The following is an 18953-nucleotide window of genomic DNA, read 5'->3' on the forward strand; positions in this document are numbered from 1 at the left end:
CCTTAGGGCAGGATTTGTATTACCGGAAGGAACACTAGGTGAAAACAAAGGAGTAAAAAGCCTGAAAAAAAAAAAATAATAATACTGGCACCATGTCCAAGGACTGGTAAGCTGCAATAAATTAAATGATTTCTCTTGTGGTTAGATAGGCTTTAAATGTTTGGATGTATTAAAATAATCTTCTCTGACATAAGCATGGTCTATTACCATACAGACAGGCAAGGTGGGGGTTGTTAGCAGTGTTTGTATTATCTACAACTGTCTAATGATGGAAGAAACTAGGACAGCTGGTATTGGGAGAGATGTTGACGATCAACATAACTGTTTCTGAAAATGTCAATTTTCCGGAACTTATTTATTTATTGTTTTAGGGTTGGTAAGCATCTGATGACCTGGATAAAAGAATTTCCATGGAATGGGAGCCCCATATATGAAAGAACATCTTCCTTACCCACAGTATTGTTTTCTCCCCGTACCTGTGGCATGGTTTTCCTCCACTAAGATCAGTGAGTCGAAAACAGCCACGTCTTCCCTGCTGAAATCCCACACGGTAGCGATATTCGCAGCAGGAGCTGATTCGGGCTGCAATGAGTCCATTGATGTAGATGCTGGCGCTGAATGGATAGCCATAATGGCGGCGGGAGATCATCTGGAATTTCTCTTCAATGCAGAATACAAACACACAATGTAACTTCTCTGCTGGTGGAATGTAACTTTTTTAGAAAGTGTACTTAGTAGACCAAAAACCAAATAAAATAGATACCGCTAAAATGCCCTGCTCTTGTCATCCCAGCCGAATGACCACAATGTTTGCAGGTGCTGGTCAGGTTGAATACTGGCTCATCAAGGAAAATTGGGAACTACAACAAAATGGTGCCCGTCTGCACACTGCCTTAGCATGTGGTGAACTCCTCTTCACTAAGAGGAGTTCACCATATGCTGAGACAGTTTACAAAGTATATATGCCATCTTACTTTCCCATTGTGGGATCAGACATTGCCTTATTAAACTAAGAAAGGGAACTAGAATTTCAGGCCCTCTAAATCTCCCCCACATACCTAGCACAAATAGGGAATTACCCCTTCCAGGCCCTGCACTGATGGACATTTACCCTTACTGAAGTCACTGCTGACAGCGGCTTACCTCCTGGGGTTGTCACTAATGGACAGTTTTCCCCTGCGCTCACCATTGAGCACAGACTTGCCCCTCTGCATCTGTCATTTGCGAGGAGTTATTCCACAGGTTCAGTGCTGTTTCTACTTACCCCCCCCCCCCCACAACCGGTGCTCACCACTGGTTAGAACCTGTCGCTCCCCAAACTGATGAGGACTTACCTCCAGGGCTCAGATAACCCTTGAATACACAGATGCTCTCTCCGCCGCAGATCTGCTGAAACATGCTGACTTCATCTTTGGGATTAATCATCTCATTGGTGATGGAGAATCCAGTGCCCAAATACTGCAGGATCATCTTAACATTGGAGCGTTTGTTGAGCATTTGAGGTGATGTTTTATTATGGCTAAAACTGGACTGTGAGACCTAAACAGATTGCATGAATGTCAGAGCGAGTTCACAGCTGAAATACTGTTTGCACTGTGTATTATAAATACCAAATCTATTTAGCTACTTTCAGGTTTGATGGCACCCTAGTTTCCAAATTAATGAGATCTTCATTCCCCAATTGGTTCTTCATGTAGAATAAGTAACTGGGTGTTAGAGCTGTGAGAGAACAAGAACTCTAAGAGAGATAAGAAGCCAGCAGGGATTTGACTCATTAGTGCCCACAAAAAGCATCTCAATTTGGAGGAGTTGTCCTGTGTTAATCTGCATTTTTTAAAGCATGTTTCTATCACATGAGCTGCCATAAAGCAAATGACAGCTAATAATAGGATTTGACTAATATCTACTGTCTCCTCTCTAGGATCAGAATTGCCTCCATTGCTGCTGGGGCTGCACTCTGTGTCGAGAAAAAGCCAGCAGGAGGACGGGGCATGTACCATTATGCACAGTTAGCCCTAATGTAAGTTGTTATTTATTCACATTTTTGGTGTATTTTTAAAGGGCCACTACCCGTAGTCCTAAACTCCAAGAAGGTTGGCAAAGTTGTCCTAATATTATTTATAAAGGAATATGTGAATGTTGTCGTGACTTTATTTAAATTTTATTTTTTTAAAAAGGCATGTACAGAGCAAGAGAGACATTGCCTAGTATCACACAGCTGCAAGCTAGCAAGCAAATGTATTGATCGTTATTACACTAAAACCTTTATCATTAGAATAATCCAATATAGTGTACATTTCTTATGATAAATATTAGAGAGGTACCCAACTCTGCCTAAATTTTCATTTTCAGTTCTAAAGAGTGGGTATGAGTCAGAGAGTCATAACTGTTTTAAGTTTTTATTACTGTCTGTCATCCTTTGGGGAGATTGACTCTTGCTTTATTTAGCGGTGACAACAGGACAAGAAATTAGAGGCTGTAGGTATCACTGAAATAAGACACAAAGAGCAATGAAAACTCAACAGATGTTCTGACCCCTCCCACTCCACTAAATTAGTAGGCTTCTGTCTCTGTCCCCATCTGAGAGATTTCCCGTCACTTAGTGTTAAATAGTTTGTGAGGTTGAAAAAAGACATCAGTCCATCCAGTTCAACCTATAATGTGTGTGTGTGTGTGTGTGTGTGTGTGTGTGTGTGTGTTTGCTGTTAACCGTACATTGTATACCCCTGTATGTTGTGGTCTTTAAGGTGCCCATCTAATAGTTTTTTGAAACTATCGATGCTCCCTGCTGATACTACTGCTTTTGAAAGAGAATTCCACATCCTTACCGCTCTGACAGTAAAGAACCCCTTACGTATTGTAAGGTTAACCGTTTTTCCTCTAGTTTTAGTGAGTGGCCCCGTGTCTTATTGTATTCCCTTTCTCTGAAAAGTTTGTTCCTTATGCTAGGGTCATCACCAGTACAGTATTTGTACATTGATATCATATCCCCCCTCAAGTGTGATAAAGCCTTTGAATTTCCAGAGAGAATAAGTTCAGTGCTTGTAGTCTTTCCTCATAGCTGATGTCCTCCATTCCCCTAATTATTTTTGTTGCCCTTCTCTGGACTCTCTCCATTTCCAGCACATCCTTCCTGAGGACTGGTGTCCAGAACTGGATGGCATACTCAAGGTGTGGCTAGACCAAGGTCTTGTAGAGTGGGAGAATAATCTCTTTATTTCTGGAGTGAATCCCATTTTTTATACATGCCAGTATTTTGTTGGCTTTGCTTGCAGCGGCTTGGCATTACATGCCACTGCCAAGCCTGTTGTCCACTAGGTCCTTTTCCATCTTAGATTCACCCAGAGGTTCTACCCCTAGTGAGTAGCTTGCTTTTGTGTTTCTGAAGCCCGAGTGCATTACTTTACATTTTTCAACATTAAACCTCATCTGCCATGTTGTTGCCCACCCCATTATTTTGTTCAGGTCTGCTTGTAAGGTTTCCACATCCTGCATAAAAGATATTGGCATGCTTAGTTTAGTATCATCCACAAATACCGAGATTGTGCTGGATATACCCTCCTCTAGGTCGTTTATGAATAAATTAAACAGGATTGGTCCCAGGACTGAACCTTGGGGGACCCCACTTTCCACACTCGCCCAATCCGAGTACTCCCCATTTTTTACCACCCTCTGGACTCGCCCCTGGAGCCAGTTCTCTATTCAGGTACTCACCCTATGGTCCATACCTATGTACCTTAGTTTGTACAGTAAGCGTTTGTGGGGAACTGTGTCAAATGCTTTTGCAAAGTACAGATACAGCACATCCACAGGCTTTCCTTTGTCTGGATGGCAACTCACTTCATCGTAGAAGGTTAATAGATTGGTCTGGCAAGAACGATTTTTCAGGAATCCATGCTGATTACTACTAATAATACCGTTTTCATTACTAAAGTCTTGTATGTAGTCTCTCAACATCCCCTCCAAAATCTTGCAGACTACAGATGTTAGGCTGACAGGTCTATAGTTTCCCAGGATATATCTCGGCCCTTTATTAAATATTGGTACCACGTTGGCTTTTTTCCAATCAGCTGGCACCATTTCCGTCTGTAGACTATCCTTAAAGATCAAGAATAATGGTCTGGCTATCACCTGGCTGAGCTCTTTAAGAATCCTCGGGTGCAAGCCATCCGGTCCCGGTTATTTATTTATGTTAAGTTTCTCTAATTTCGTTCTACGTCTATCTTTTGTTAGCCATTCTTGAAGTGTATTATTTAGTTTAGCATTACAAGCAATTCTTTTGTGAAGACTGAAGAGAAGAAATTATTTAACACTTCCGCCTTCTCTCTGTGCTCTGTGACCAGCTTCCCTTCATTGTCTTTTATGGGGCCAATGTGTTCTGGCCTCGTTTTCTTACTATTTATATACTTCTAGAATTTCTTGGAGTTTTTCTTACTCTCTTCCACTATATGTCTCTCGTGTTCTATTTTAGCCACCTTGATTTCGCCTTTACATTTCTTATTGCACTTCTTGTAATGCTTGAATGCTGCCAATGACCCCTCAGCCTTGTATTTTTTGAATGCATTTTCTTTAGTATTAATATGCATTTTTATATTGGAGTTTAGCCACCCAGGGTTTAGTTTTGCTCTTTTAAATTTATTTCCCTTTGGAATACACTGGCCAATCCCTTTGTTTAGTATGCTCTTGAAGCACTCCCATTTTTCCTCCGTGTTCATTGTTCCCAGGGTTCTATCCCATTTGATATTTTCTAGCAAAGAGCGCAGTTTTGGGAAATTGGCTCTTTTGAAATTCAGTGTCCTTATATTACCCTTGTGTTTCCTATTACTATGATTACTACTGAAACTGATTGACCTATGGTCACTATTTCCTAAGTTGCCCCATATTTCTATATCCGTGATCAGGTCTGTATTGTTGGTAAACAGTAGGTCTAGTACCACATTTTTTTTCGTCAGTGCGTTTACCATCTGACCCATGAAATTGTCCTGCAAAACATTTAGGAACTGCCGCGCCTTGGATGAATGCGCTGTTCCTTCTGCCCAGTCTATATCTGGATAATTAAAGTCCCCCATTATTATGACATTTCCCATCCTTGCTGCCAATCCAATCTGTGAAAGGAGGTCCGCCTCCACTCCCTCCCTCTGGTTGGGGGGCCTATAGCATACGCCCAATATTACTTTCCCCATAGTGCCTTCCCTTTGAAGTTCTACCCATAGGGATATTTACCTGTACCTGTACACTGTTCTTATTATACAGACATACCCCTCCCCCCTCTTTTACCTTCTCTATCTCTGCGATAAAGGGAATACCTCTGAATGGCGGCCAGCCAATCATGAGAGCTGTCGAACCAAGTCTCTGTAATCCCCACAAAATCTAAGTCCTCCTCATACATCAGCCGCTCCAGCTCTCCCGTCTTGTTGGCCAGGTTTCTAGCATTGGTATACAAACCTCGTAATTTTGTCCGGATGCATACTATATCCTCGTTTGATGTTGTTTTTAGGCTGCTCTTGCGATTTTTCCCCATACCCACCTTGGATTTAGAAACTCTGAACACCCTACCGCTAATGTCCCCATTTGTGCCCGCTGAACCTTGCTCCCCGCTGGCTAATTCTACATCTGTACCCTCCCCCCCGTCACCTAGTCTAAAAGCCCCTCTAACTTGTTGGCCATCTTCTCATCCAGTACAGTTGCACCCTCCCCATTTAGGTGCAATCCGTCCCTATTAAAGAGCCGGTAGACGACTGAGAAGTCAGCCCCGTTCTCCAGGAACCCGAAACCCAAAACCCTCCGTACTACACCAGTTCCTCAGCCACTTGTTAACTTCCCTAATCTCCCGCTGCTTCTCTGGTGTGGTTCAAGGTACAGGTAGTATTTCTGAAAATACTACCTTGGAGGTCCTACTCCTTATCTTAGCTCCTAAGTCCCTAAAATCGTTTTTTAGGACTCTCCATCTCCCTCTGCCTATGTCATTGGTACCCACGTGTACCATGACAGCTGGGTCTTCCCCAGCCCCACCCAGTAATCTGTCCACCCGATCCGTGATGTGCCGAACCCGAGCACCGGTAAACAACAGACAGCTCGCCACTTACGGTGTACTTGGCACAAATCCATACCGGACAGGAATAGAGCATAAATGTATATATAATATTTGACAATGCAAAAGCCCCCCCCCCCCCCCATACGCAACAAGATCAAACGTTTTGGCTGAAAATGGGCTTTTCTCCCAGTAAGAACTGGTTATGTATAATTACCTGATAGGTACTGTTGAACGATTGTTGCAATTTCGAGGTGATCTTTCCTGCAGCAGGGTTAGGAAGTTCTGGAGGAGTCCTCAACAGGTTGGGAATGAAGGGGATGGAGTAATTGATGCTGAAGTTGATGGTGTCCATTATCATAGAGGTGCATTTCAGGTAAGTACATGGCAGAGGGGCCATAGTTCCAGAGACTTTTTCCACCAGATGGTCCAGCCACCAGTACGTCTATAATGCAGAAGTTATTTTTGTGGGTCATTTGCTTATTACAAGTAAAATGTAACACACACACACACCGTATAGAAAATAATCACCCCCCTTAAAATCACACTTTGTTGCTTTGCCGCCTGAAATTAGGGCAGACAGTTTTTGTTTTTATCCAGCTGTATTTACTAGGTGCAACTTAACACCAACATGTCAAAAAAAATAAATAATCAAAAACAGAATTCACTGAAAAAGTATCATCCCCCCCCCCCTCCTACAAATTACTTGTACACTCAATCAGGTGTAGCTAATCATCTTCTCAATGGTGCCAATGGCACACAATGTCTGTGATCAGCTGTGGTTGGTTTGGTAAATCAGACTTTAAAAGAGCTTTCCTAGAGCATTTCAGTCCCTGGTAGTGCAGCTATGGTTTGCAAGGCACTGTCAAAAGATCTCCAGGGTAAAGTTGAAGATGTCAAGTCAGAAGATGGATACAAAAAAAAAATTCAAAGGCTTTATCAATGCCTAGAAGCACAGTGATGTCTATTATTGAGTGGAAGGTATTTGGTACAACACAGACCCTCCCTGAATCAGCACATCACTTCAAACTGGATGAAAGAGCCAAGAGGAAACGGTTTAGATGCTACCAAGAGGCCTACAGCAACTCTGAAGCAGTTGCAGGATTTTTTGACAAAGTGTGGTCATTGTGCGCATGTGACAACAATATCACAAATTCTTCACAAATATGGCTGTTACAGGAGCAAGAAAAAAAGCTACTCCTCAAGAAAGGCCACAAGCTTTGTCAAAAAGCACATTGACGGTTCTGAGGCCACATGGAAAAAGGTATTATGGTCAGATGAGACTAATATTTAATTATTTGGTCTCAACACCAAACAATATGTCTAGCAGAAATCCTATACAGCTCACCATCCAAATAACACCATACCTACAGTAAAGCATGGAGGTGGTAATATCCTGCTGTGGGGGTGTTTCTCTTCAGCAGGGACTGAGGCACTTTTTAGAATAGAAGGGAAAAATGTGAATTTTACTGTCAAATTCTTGAGGAAAATCTGGTGCCTTCTGCCAGAAAGTTGTCCTTGGGAAGAAGGTTTACCTTCCAACATGACAATGAGCACAAAAAGCACATAGCAAAAATGACCACACAAAAGGAGAAAAAGCTAAATGTCCTTGCATGGCCTAGTCAGAGCCCAGACTTAAACCCCATTGAAAATCTGTGGAATGACTTGAAGACTGCAGTTCTGGTCATGGGCTGGTCATATGCTAGCTGTTTTTGCAAACTCACAAGCGCATACTAACTTTATCTCCTCTATCCTCACACCTACTGGAATGGTCTCCCATAATCAGGAAGACATTTTGCATTCTTTTTGCTCCCTTTATAAAGAATTGTATCAGAGTAAGGTTGCTTATCAGTTGTCCTAACTTAGGGAATTTCTAGCCCCACTGAAAGTACCTAGCAATCGAAAGAGCCTTAATGCCCCAGTAACACTAGATGAATTAATTTAGGCAGTGTTGAATGGCAAAGCCCCGGGTATTGACAGACTGCCACCAGAGATATTGTAGACTTATGGGATCATTTTACTACCAAAACTGTTAATGTTTGCTTCCTTTAAACTTCCAGACTCTATGAATGACGCCTGCATAATAGTACTGCCCAAACCTGATAAAGACCATTTGCTCCTGCAGTCTTATCGTCCGATTTCTTTATTGAACTCGGGCGTTAAGCTCTTAGCCAGAGTCCTGGCTACTAGATTAGGCAATGTTATGCAGAAGTTAATACATCCTGACCAATCAAGCTTTATCCCAATTGGATCCATGGCAGTGAACCTTAGAAGACTTTTTCCTAATTTACAACTGCCTTCAATTAACCACTTAAGCCCCAGCCCTATTTCGGACACTTTTTGTTTACAAGTTAAAACCAGTATTTTTCCTAGAAAACTACTTAGAACCCCCAAACATTATATATATATTTTTAGCAAAGACTCTGGAGAATAAAATTTCGGTCATTGCAATATTTTTTGTCACGCGGTATTTGCGCAGCGATCTTTAAAACTCAATTTTTTTGGGAAAATTTTGAAAAATCATATTTCACTGCATTTAAAAAATACTAAACAGTAAAGTTAGCCCATTTTTTTGTATATTGTGAAAGATGATGTCACGCCGAGTAAATAGATATCCAACATGTTATGGTTTAAAATTGCGCACACCCGTGGGATGGCGACAAACTACAGTCAATAGAGATCTCAATAGGCGACGCTTTACATTTTTTTAACGGTTACCAGTTTAGAGTTAGAGTGTAGCTCTTTTTTTTTTAATTATTGCTCACGCTCTGGCGATACCTCACATGTGTGGTTTGAACAGCGATTTCATTCGCGGCTCGACTTCCGTATACGTTTTTTTTTTCCTGTTTATTTTATTTTTTTTTACTTTATTACAGGTTTTTAAAAAAAAAAAAAAATCTTATCACTTTTATTGCTGTCACAAGCAATGTAAACATCCCTTGTGACACCAGTATGCAGTGACAGGTGCTCTTTATGGAGGGATCGAGGGTCTAAAAGACCCTCGACCCCTCCACTACACTTCCATGTATGCAAAACGCCGAAAACAGCGTTTCTGCATACAGCCGTTTTTTAAATTTGCCGCCTTTTGCAGCACAGTAACCCAGAAGTGACGTCATGGACGCCGCCTCCGGGTTACGTCATCGGAGACCCGATTTAATTATTGCTCACGCTCTGGCGATACCTCACATGTGTGGTTTGAACAGCGATTTCATTCGCGGCTCGACTTCCGTATACGTTTTTTTTTTCCTGTTTATTTTATTTTTTTTTACTTTATTACAGGTTTTTAAAAAAAAAAAAAAATCTTATCACTTTTATTGCTGTCACAAGCAATGTAAACATCCCTTGTGACACCAGTATGCAGTGACAGGTGCTCTTTATGGAGGGATCGAGGGTCTAAAAGACCCTCGACCCCTCCACTACACTTCCATGTATGAAAAACGCCGAAAACAGCGTTTCTGCATACAGCCGTTTTTTAAATTTGCCGCCTTTTGCAGCACAGTAACCCAGAAGTGACGTCATGGACGCCGCTTCCGGGTTACGTCATCGGAGACCCGATTGAAGCCGTTTCCGGCTTTGATCGGGACTTCATCCAGCCGGTGGACGTGCCGGCTGGGTGCTCGGGGGTTCCCGGTGGGACGGGAGCCCCGAGCAAAGTCACGGAAGGCGGCGGGAGGGGGGGGGGGGGGGGGGCGTCCCGGTATAACACCGCAAAATTTGCCGATGTAGTCCTACGTCACTTTGCGGTAAGTGGTTAATATGAGTAGCAGGGTTATTATGTCTGTCGACGCTGCCAAGGCCTTCGACAGCGTATAATGGATGGATCTTTGGGAAGTACTTGATACTATTAATATTTGGCGTTTGCAACAGATTCATACTGTAAAATTATTTTTTATATTCTGTTCAGTGAGCTTGTATGCTAGTATGCAAATTAACAGCTCAGCTTCAGAGTTTTTCCCCTTTTCAGAGGCACTAGGCAGCGGTGCCCTCTATCCCCATTGCTATTTGCGTTAGCTATAGAACCACTGGCGATAGCATTTAGGCATACTAATACTTTCAGAGGGTTTAGGAGGGGCGATTTTTCTTCTCTATCGCTATATGCGGAACAACGATTTGTTGTTCCTTGGGGACGCGGATCGATCATTGACTTCCATTATGACCTTGATAAGAACCTTCAGAATCTTTTCAGGATTCACTATAAACTGGGATAAATCCATTTTATTCCCACTGGATGGGCCTTCTCCCGCTCTTCCGCAGATTGCCCAACAAATCAAAATAGTGACATCCTTTAAATATTTATGTATCTGGGTACACCCTAAAGTGGAGGATTACCTATGTTATAATTTGACCTTAAGAGCCAGGTGTGGACCAAACTGCCCCTATCGGTAGTGGGATGAGCAAATTTCATAAAAATGATTTGGTAAGGAAGTTGAAGATCACCTGCGCCATACTTTATTGACATCCCTAGCACTAACACCTCTCCTGCAATTGTATGGGCTGCGCTCAAAGCGACGGTTCAGGGCAAGCTCATTCAAATTGCCTCCCGGAAAAAAAGGGAATGGGAACGAGACATACTGCAGCAAGAGACTGAACTGCGTGACTTATTGTGGGAACAGGGGAGAACCCCGGGCGTGGACATACGGCACAAAATAGACGCCGCGCGAGTGGCACTTAATCTCAGTTTGACTACTAAGGTGGAAATGTCCATTCGGGGTCCGGAAACCGATACTATACACTAGGCGACAAACCGCACACACTACTGACTCGCAAACTGGTCCCGAGACAATATTCTCAGGCGCTTCCGAAATTGAGGCTCCGAACTCGGCACAGGTCGCAACATCTTCAACTGGTAGCTAACGAATTCTACAATTTTTATGCCAAACTATACTCCCATCCACAACCGCTTCAACATTCGCTATTTGAAGCAGTCTTTCACGACATCCCCCTCCTTCAACTCTCCTTTTCACACGCGGACATAATGGACAGAGAGTTCTTGGAATCCGAGGTACTGTCTGCCATTAAAAGCCTCAACTCGGCTAAAGCGCCGGGCCCTGACGGCTTCTCTGGCCACTATTATAAAAAATTCAAGGAGACCCTTGAATTTAAGATACACCAAAATCCAAATATTCAGGGCATCCCCTGTGGCGACAGAGTTCATAAATGCGCTCTTTTCACAGACGATATCTTGATGTACCTCTCGACCCCACTGATGTCCATTCCTAATCTACTCAGGGAGCTGGAGGCGTTCACCGCACTTTCTGGCCTGCGAGTAAATGATTCCAAATCCCAGGCATTAAATTTGACCTTGGACAGGGTGACTGTAACCACTGTTAAAGACAAATTTCCTTTTAATTGGAAGGAAAGGTCGATACCGTACCTAGGTATTCATCTCACAGTCTCCATAGAAACCCTCTACACACACAATTACCCACCCCCTTACAAAAAGTTGCAGGAGGACCTCACGAGATGGGCTGCTAAACCTGCATTGTGGTTCGGTAGGTTGAGTTTGGTAAAAATGAACATATTTCCTAGGCTGCTATATCTGTTCCGCACCCTATCTATAATGATTAATATGACTGATCTTCGAATGTGCCAACGGAAGGTTATACAATTCATATGGGGGGATAAGAGGCCTAGGGTGAATAAGCGTACTCTCTTTGCCCCAAAACTGCGGGGGGGGGGGGGGCCTGTGGGTCCCGGATCTGGTAAAATACTATTATGCTGCTCAACTCACCCATCTGGTCCGGTATCACTCACAAGATGGAATCAACACACCTACTGATGTCCCAATCAGTCATGTAATGTGGCTGCGGGCCAAGGATAGACCGGGGGTCCTTTGCCCCACCTTGTCCCTATCTTTGGGGATATGGGATAGATTGTCGAAAAGACATAACTTCAAGTCCCTCCACGCTCCATTGGTGCCCCTCTTGGGCAATCCATTGTTCCCTCCAGGCCTCTGTCCCTCCGCATTTGAGTGGTGGACAAATAAGGGATTTTTTCGGCTGGCAGATCTGTGTGACCAAAAGGGATTACTTACTAGAACTCAGCTACGAGAAAAACACTTTCTCCCTGTGACAGAAAACTATAGATACTCCCAGATCTCCCACTATGCAGGCACCCTTAAACGCATCTGTGACATTACCACCTCGACTCCCATGGAGTACCTATGCCGCATGATAGATAAGCACACTCACCATTAGCCGCCCAAACATCCAAACCCACTTCCTAATGATGGGTATACATGACAAAATTCCTGTATACCTAATGGTTTTTTAACTTCGGTGGTGAAATCAGCTCCTACAGCGCTGCCATCAGAGATTTCCATATATGCTGAGCACAAACGCTGTTTGTGTCAGAATATATAAAATCAGTGTGGCAGCCGATGAGTGTACCTGCAAGGCAAACTGGCTAACAATAGAAGAAAAAACAATAACAAAGTACAGTAAAAGTACAGTAGGAAGAGTAGAAGAACAGAAAAATAACTCAAACGACAACTATTTTTGACTTTTTTATTTTATTTATTTTTTTGTAACTTTTTATACTTTTTTTTTGTTTTTTTGTAACTTTTTGTAATTTTTTTTGTATGTTTTTTTTTTTTTTTCACTTTTTTTTTCAACTTGAACTTTCCAGTTTAGGGTCTCTCAAAATGTCGATAGCCATCGAACATCTTTGGAGACCCTGTGTTAGTGTGCCCTACACTGTGTTGTGCTGTACCCTACGCTAATACTCCACTAGTGTGTGGTAGCGACGGAAACACTCCCCGATGCGGAGACCAGGTTGGTCAGGACATTCGGGACAATAAAAACAGGTGTCATGCCTAAATCCACGCCTGCTACAGACACAACATCGTCTTTGGGTAGGGGTATGCGGGAGGACTTGTGGAAAGTGCCTCTCATGCAGCTGGCTCACTGCATCTGGTAGGGGAAGTTGGGCTTGAGCGCCTCCTGGATACAGGTAGCCTCCGATCATCTCTTCCTGGAATTCTAGGAAGGATCCAGTTTGTCCTGATGCTTTGTATAGCACAAAGGCGTTCAGCATAGCCAATTGGAATAAATAAACAGACACTTTTTTGTACCAGCGTCTGGCTTTACGGGCAACTAAGTACGGTGCCAAAAGCTGGTCATTGAGGTCCACCCCTCCCATATAAAGGTTATATTCGTGGACACAGAGGGGTTTCTCCAAAACGCCAGTTGCCGTAGTAATTTGGACTGTCGTGTCTGCGTGAAGAGAGGACCGAACAAAAACATTCCGTGTATCCCTCCACTTCACTGTAAGCAATTTGTCTGTTTTCAAGCAGGCTCTCTCCCCCCGACTAAGACGGGAATCTACAAGTCGTTGAGGGAAGCCCCGGTGATTAGGTCGCATGGTGCCACATGCGCCAATTTGTAATTCAAGCAGGTGACTAAATAGTGGCACGCTTGTATAAAAATTGTTATGGTACAAATGGTACCCCTTTCCGAAAAAGGGTGACACCAAGTCCCAAACTATCTTTCCGCTGCTCCCTATGTAGTCTGGGCAGTTGGGGGGCTCCACAGTGCTATCTTTTCCCTTGTAAACCCGGAAACTAACTGTATAGCCTGTGGCCCTGTCACACAGCTTATACAGCTTGACCCCGTATCTGGCATGCTTGCTGGGGAGATACTGTTTCATAGCAAGGCGGCCAGTAAACTTAATTAGGGACTCATCAACGCAGAAAACTTGTTGGGGGGTAAACAAGGCTGCAAACCACTGATTGAAGTGGTTTACGAGGGGCCAAATTTTGTGGAGCCGGTAATATTCAGGGTCTCCCCGAGGACGACAGATTTAATTGTCGTTGAAGTGCATAAACTGCAGAATTTGCTCGTATCTCGCCCTGGAAATGGAAGCAGAGTACACGCGCATATGGTGAATTGGGTTAGTGGACCAATATAACCGCAGTTCACTCCTTTTGGTTATGCCCATGTTAAGGGATAGCCCAGAAAGGTTTTAAACTCGGAAACTGTTATAGGTTTCCAGCCGAATTGTCTGGCAAGGGACGAATTTTGGTTGGCGGCGATGAATTGACCAGCGTATAAATTGCTTTGGTCCACAATAGATCTGAAAAGATCTTCCGTGAAAAACAGCATAAAAATTCAGGGGAGTAAAATTGGCTGTTTCCACATGGATTCCAGGTTGGGCAGTGAATGGGGCAAGTACGGGCGCTGTAGTATCAGTGGGCTGCCAATTAGGATATGCCAGCACATCAGGGAGGACACTATGGGCTCTACGGGCCTGTCTTCGAATACGCGGTGGCTGTGGGCCACTACTTGTGCTAGCCACCGCACCAGCTTCAACTGCACTTATGGAACTCGCCACATCACCAGGTGATACTGCAGTGCTGGTTGTTCTAGGTCCAGAGTTTACTAGGCCCCTGGTGCTTGCCAGTTCACCAGAAGGGTGAGCGGCACTAGTACTGGCTCTCTGCTCCATACGCGCACCCTGCGATTCCTGCACCTCAGCAAATTCAGAATGGGGTCGGGTATGCCTGGTCTTAACAGGGACCCATCCGTCGTTGGAGCTATCTGTCAGGGAGCCACTGCTCTCTAACGGTTCGTATACTGACCCTGATTCTGCCAGTGAGGCTTCCCCATCGCTGTCATCTGACATGGCCAGTATACTATAGGCCTTTTCACTACTGTACCACCGTTTGAAAACTGCTAATGCTAGCAGGGATCAGGCCTGACTCTGCTAACACAGCAGTTTTGTGTTTTTTGGAAGTGACAGTAATCTATTGGGAAGAAGCATAAAAATGGTGTTCCAAAAATGGCCTTACTAGTAACCCACAGTGGGGAATTATAAATCGATCCCTGAAAACATGTATTGATTGCGTCTCACACCATGACCGTTGGACGGACCCAATGCATAAGAAAAAAATGTGAGATGAAAGACCATAGTCGATCGATCTCAAAAGAGACCAACTAAGGGCACTGGAGACACAAATTTATGAAAAACAATTTTATTAGGCATGTATGCCTGAGAAAAAGGGCAAGATAATGTAGGTGACACTAAATGACACAACAATTAAAACCAATAAAATATACATATACACATGTGCTAGAAGGACTCAAGATTTGATACCTAAACACACTGAGAGGGCATCCATGTGTGCAATGACGGCTAAACCGGCCTATACAGGAGGCCTCCAAGAACCTCTAATTTGCATAATGACCCAGTGTGTAGAAAAAAGTATCATATGACCAAAACATGCATCAATGCTCGGTGATATGTGAGGACCTCAAAAATTAGCTGTGAGCTCAATGTCCCACTTATCACCAGGCTGGTTCCTAAATCAAGGCTCCATGAAATGCAGAGAGTAACTCCGATTGAGAAAAAATGATTATATTCAGTTCTGACGACAGTGACTAAATGTTGTAAAAAAACAGCAGTGGTCCGTAGTGTAGGGACCCCTCTATGTGAATCATAGAACACGATGGGAAATAAAGTTCCTATTCCGGGCCTCAAGAAAGATGATGTAGTAATAATATACTTATCGGTAGTGAAGTGGATCCAATACTTGCCGTACTTGTGAGGTATAAACTGGATATCCGAAAAGAGACCCGTGATGGTCACTGAAGTTTAGTCCCAAGAGGAGTATTGGAATCAGAGGTTGGCAGCTTGATACTGCAGTTGAAGTGCAATGGAGCGATTGGGTCCGGCTGGTGAGTCAGGAACAAAGGCTACATGGGTCCGTAGCTTGGTCCGCTTGCCTGAGTCGTACGGTCGGTGGTGTCTCTGATGCGGCGTTCAACCCGTATGTTTGCTTCACCGGTATCCCTGGACAGACGCCCAGGTCAGGGGTCGGCAACAGAGGTAGCAGTTCAGTAGGTAGGGACAAAGCAGAAGAGTAGTCGGTAGTCAATTCCTGGTCAGTGTTTGATTTGTGGTAGTAGATAAGAGCAGCAGGTGAGGAGTAGCTTGATAATCGCTCAGGAGCTCAATAATCAGCAAGCTGGAGTGCAAGGGGCTGGACTTATATAGGGAAGTACCAGGTGTGGGGAATCAAGGGTGATGAGCAAGGCTTGGCAAGACTAAGGTTGAAATAATAGGCTTCAGGGAGGAATGTTCAGGGAGGACTGTCCAGAGAGGACGGTAGCCTAGTAAGCAGGGCTACCGCCTGGGATGTGGCTGGTCACAGGTTCAAATCCTGACAATGGCCCTTGGCAGAAAAAAAGGTTCCCCACCCCTGGCCTATGGGAAGTCCCTGGGGGTATACCCTCTCTCTTCCTGCATAGGATGTCAGTTTTAATCTGCCTAGTCAAGATTAAGGACCTAGTTCCTTGCTGGGATCTTTGGTCCTGGCATAGAAATAATTTTTTTATGTAGATTTTTTTTAGCTAGTCTTTTTTTCTCCGGAACGTTTTTCCTGTTAGATCATCAAGCAATTATGCCGGGCTGCGCGATGGGCTGGATCCCTATATGCAGTGGTCACCCCAGTCTGGCCATCGAGCGCGTGCAGGCCTTAGCTCCATGCTGCATCGGCCGCGACATAGTCCCACTGGACGGGGACTGGCTCCGCGAGTTAAACGTCTCGCCAGGACGCACACGACAGGGTCCAGGCTTATGTGGCAGTGTTCCTATTTGGCCGACAGCCCCCCTACTCCGGTGGCGTGGGGTTCTGTCATAAGATGGCGCCCACCTGTGTTCCTGAGATGGTGAGTAAACATTCCCCCCCCCTGGCAGATTTTGGGGTGGACGTGGGCCCTCTCTCTGGGATGGTCGGACCCTCACACACCTGAGTTTCCCTCTGTCCTGTTGTGACCACCCCTCTCCCCTCCCTCACCTACCCCACTCCCCCCTCCCATGTGGGGGACTGTTTTGGGCCTACTTGAGACTGGGGCCTTGTGTGCAGGCTGCATGGGGGGCCAGGGCGTGCGCCGTTCGCGGCGCTCGGTCGATTTTGCGAGGGGGGGCCTCGGTTGGGCCCTCCAGGGCTGGACGATGTAGTAGGGCTGGTGGGGGGTATCCCTGGAAGGTCGTATTGCCGTGCTTGCCGCACGGGGCCGCCATCTTGTTGTAGCCATGTCTGCAGTTATGACGGCGGCGATCTTAGTGGGGGGTGGTTTTTGGCCATTTTGCGTGTATTTTTTGCTGGGAAGGCACGTGGGTGTGCCTGGAGGCGTTTTTCGGTGGAAGGGCCACCTCTCTTCAGCCCAGAAAGTTCCTGGCTCACTTTCTTTTTCTGAGCCGCTGCTGACATCCATGTGCAGAAGTGCGCAGAAACGACCCCCACCTACCCCTGCCTTCTCTGATGTCTCGGAGCCCGTGTCTGACCAAGCCACCGCAGACGTTGGTACCCTGGCCGGGTCTGGTACCCCGTGCCATGCCTCCTCTGATAGTGAGGATGAGCTCTCTACCTCTACTGCTGCGCAGGATAAGGCGCTGGTGGACGCACTGCTTGTTTCGGTGTGTGAAACCCTCAAATTGGAGTATGCGGCTGTCGTCGCTCCTGGGACGCAGGTTGCCTTCGGCACCCATAATCCTTCAAAGGTAGAAAAGTGTTTTCCTTTCCCCACTTTTTTTGCTGGCCTGCTCGTCAAAAAATGGGATCGGCTAAAACTTTCCCTTGGGGTGTCTCTGCGTTTTACTAGACGCTACCACTTTGAGGAGTCTGATGAAGAAGTGGTCGGTGCCACCTAAGGTGGATCCCCCGGTCTCCAGGCTTAACAAGGCTACCGTTATTCAGGTAGAGAATTCTCCGTCCTTTCAGGACCCAGAGGATAGAAGGGCAGAGGCTGTGGGCTGAAACATGTACGTTATAGCGGGGACTGCACTGAGGCCTGCTTTTCCTGTGGCCCTTGTCACCCAACTGAATGGGCGAAGATGCTACGCCGTGACGTGGAGGGCAAGCCTGTCCCTTCTGCCTTTGGGGAACTGTTGGACCAGATGGTGCAGGGGCTGCAATTTGCTTTCGATGCCGCGTTGGACACTGCTTCCTTATTGGGTCGCCTGTCCTTTTCGGCGGTGGTCATGAGGTGTATACTCTGGCTGAAGTGTTGGTCTGCAGATCAGGCTTCAAAGAAGGCCTTGACAGACCTCCCCTCTCAGGGGGACCGTCTGTTTGGGGCTACCGTGGACAACATTATTAAAGATTGTTACGGATGGTAAGAGTACCTTTCTCCCTCAGGCTTCCAAGGGCGAGCCAAGGCTTCCAAGGTCCGTAGGCGAGTTACGTCCTTTTCGGCTCACAGAAAGTATTTTCACTCCTCGGGGGCAGCCGATAAGGCAAAGCCCTTCAAGGCTCCCTCGGGTGATTCCAAGCGTCCCTGGTCTGGGAAACAGAAATCCGGTTCCTTCAGGCTTGCGGATAAGGCTTCCTTGGCCTGACGGTGCGCCGTCACCCCTGACTGGGGTGGGGGGGGACGCCTTTGCGGGTGGTCGGACTCGTAGCTGGCCCGTATCCCAGACAAATTGGTCGGAGATGTTGTGCGCTCCGGATACAAGATCGAGTTTCGATCCATTCCTTCGGTCAGGTTTTTCCCTTCCAATGTCCGCCTATCCCCCGATCGCTTGCGAGCGCTCTATGGGGCAGTGCAGGACTTGCTACAACAAGAAGTGCTAGTGTCTGTTCCGCACGCATTTTATTCCAACCTGTTCACGGTTCCCAAGAATGAAATGCAAGGTGCGTCCGATCCTGGCCCTAAAGGCACTGAATGTGTTCATGCGCGCTCAAAAGTTCAAGATGGAAACTACTCGCACGGTGGTGGCCTCCCTACATCAGGGGGACTTCCTGGCTTCCATGGACATCGAGGATGCCTACCTTCACATTCCAATCTGTGCCGCTCACCAACGTTTCCTCCGTTTTGCCGTGGGAGAGGATCACTATCACTATTGTGGCGTTACCCTTTGGCCTCGCTTCTGCTCCTCGGGTCTTCACAAAGGTGTTGGCCCCGGTCCTGGCGCTGTTACG

At 45.5% G+C, this 18953-nt stretch overlaps 1 protein-coding gene across 1 annotated transcript in view; it reads right to left on the bottom strand.

Moving 5' to 3' along the window:
• The window catches only part of LOC309560060 (uncharacterized protein), a 131582-nt gene that overhangs the window by 86469 nt on the left and 26160 nt on the right, over nucleotides 1-18953 (bottom strand). The window contains exons 2-4 of the mRNA XM_082263578.1: nucleotides 6249-6476; nucleotides 1335-1539; nucleotides 477-660 (exon numbers count right to left, since the gene is read on the bottom strand). Of these exons, the coding sequence (XP_082119704.1) occupies nucleotides 477-660; nucleotides 1335-1539; nucleotides 6249-6476 (617 nt within the window). The remainder of the gene's footprint in view (nucleotides 1-476; nucleotides 661-1334; nucleotides 1540-6248; nucleotides 6477-18953) is intronic.

This window comes from Pelophylax lessonae, assembly GCF_965119305.1.
Source record: "Pelophylax lessonae genome assembly, chromosome: 7".
Taxonomy (NCBI): domain Eukaryota; kingdom Metazoa; phylum Chordata; class Amphibia; order Anura; family Ranidae; genus Pelophylax; species Pelophylax lessonae.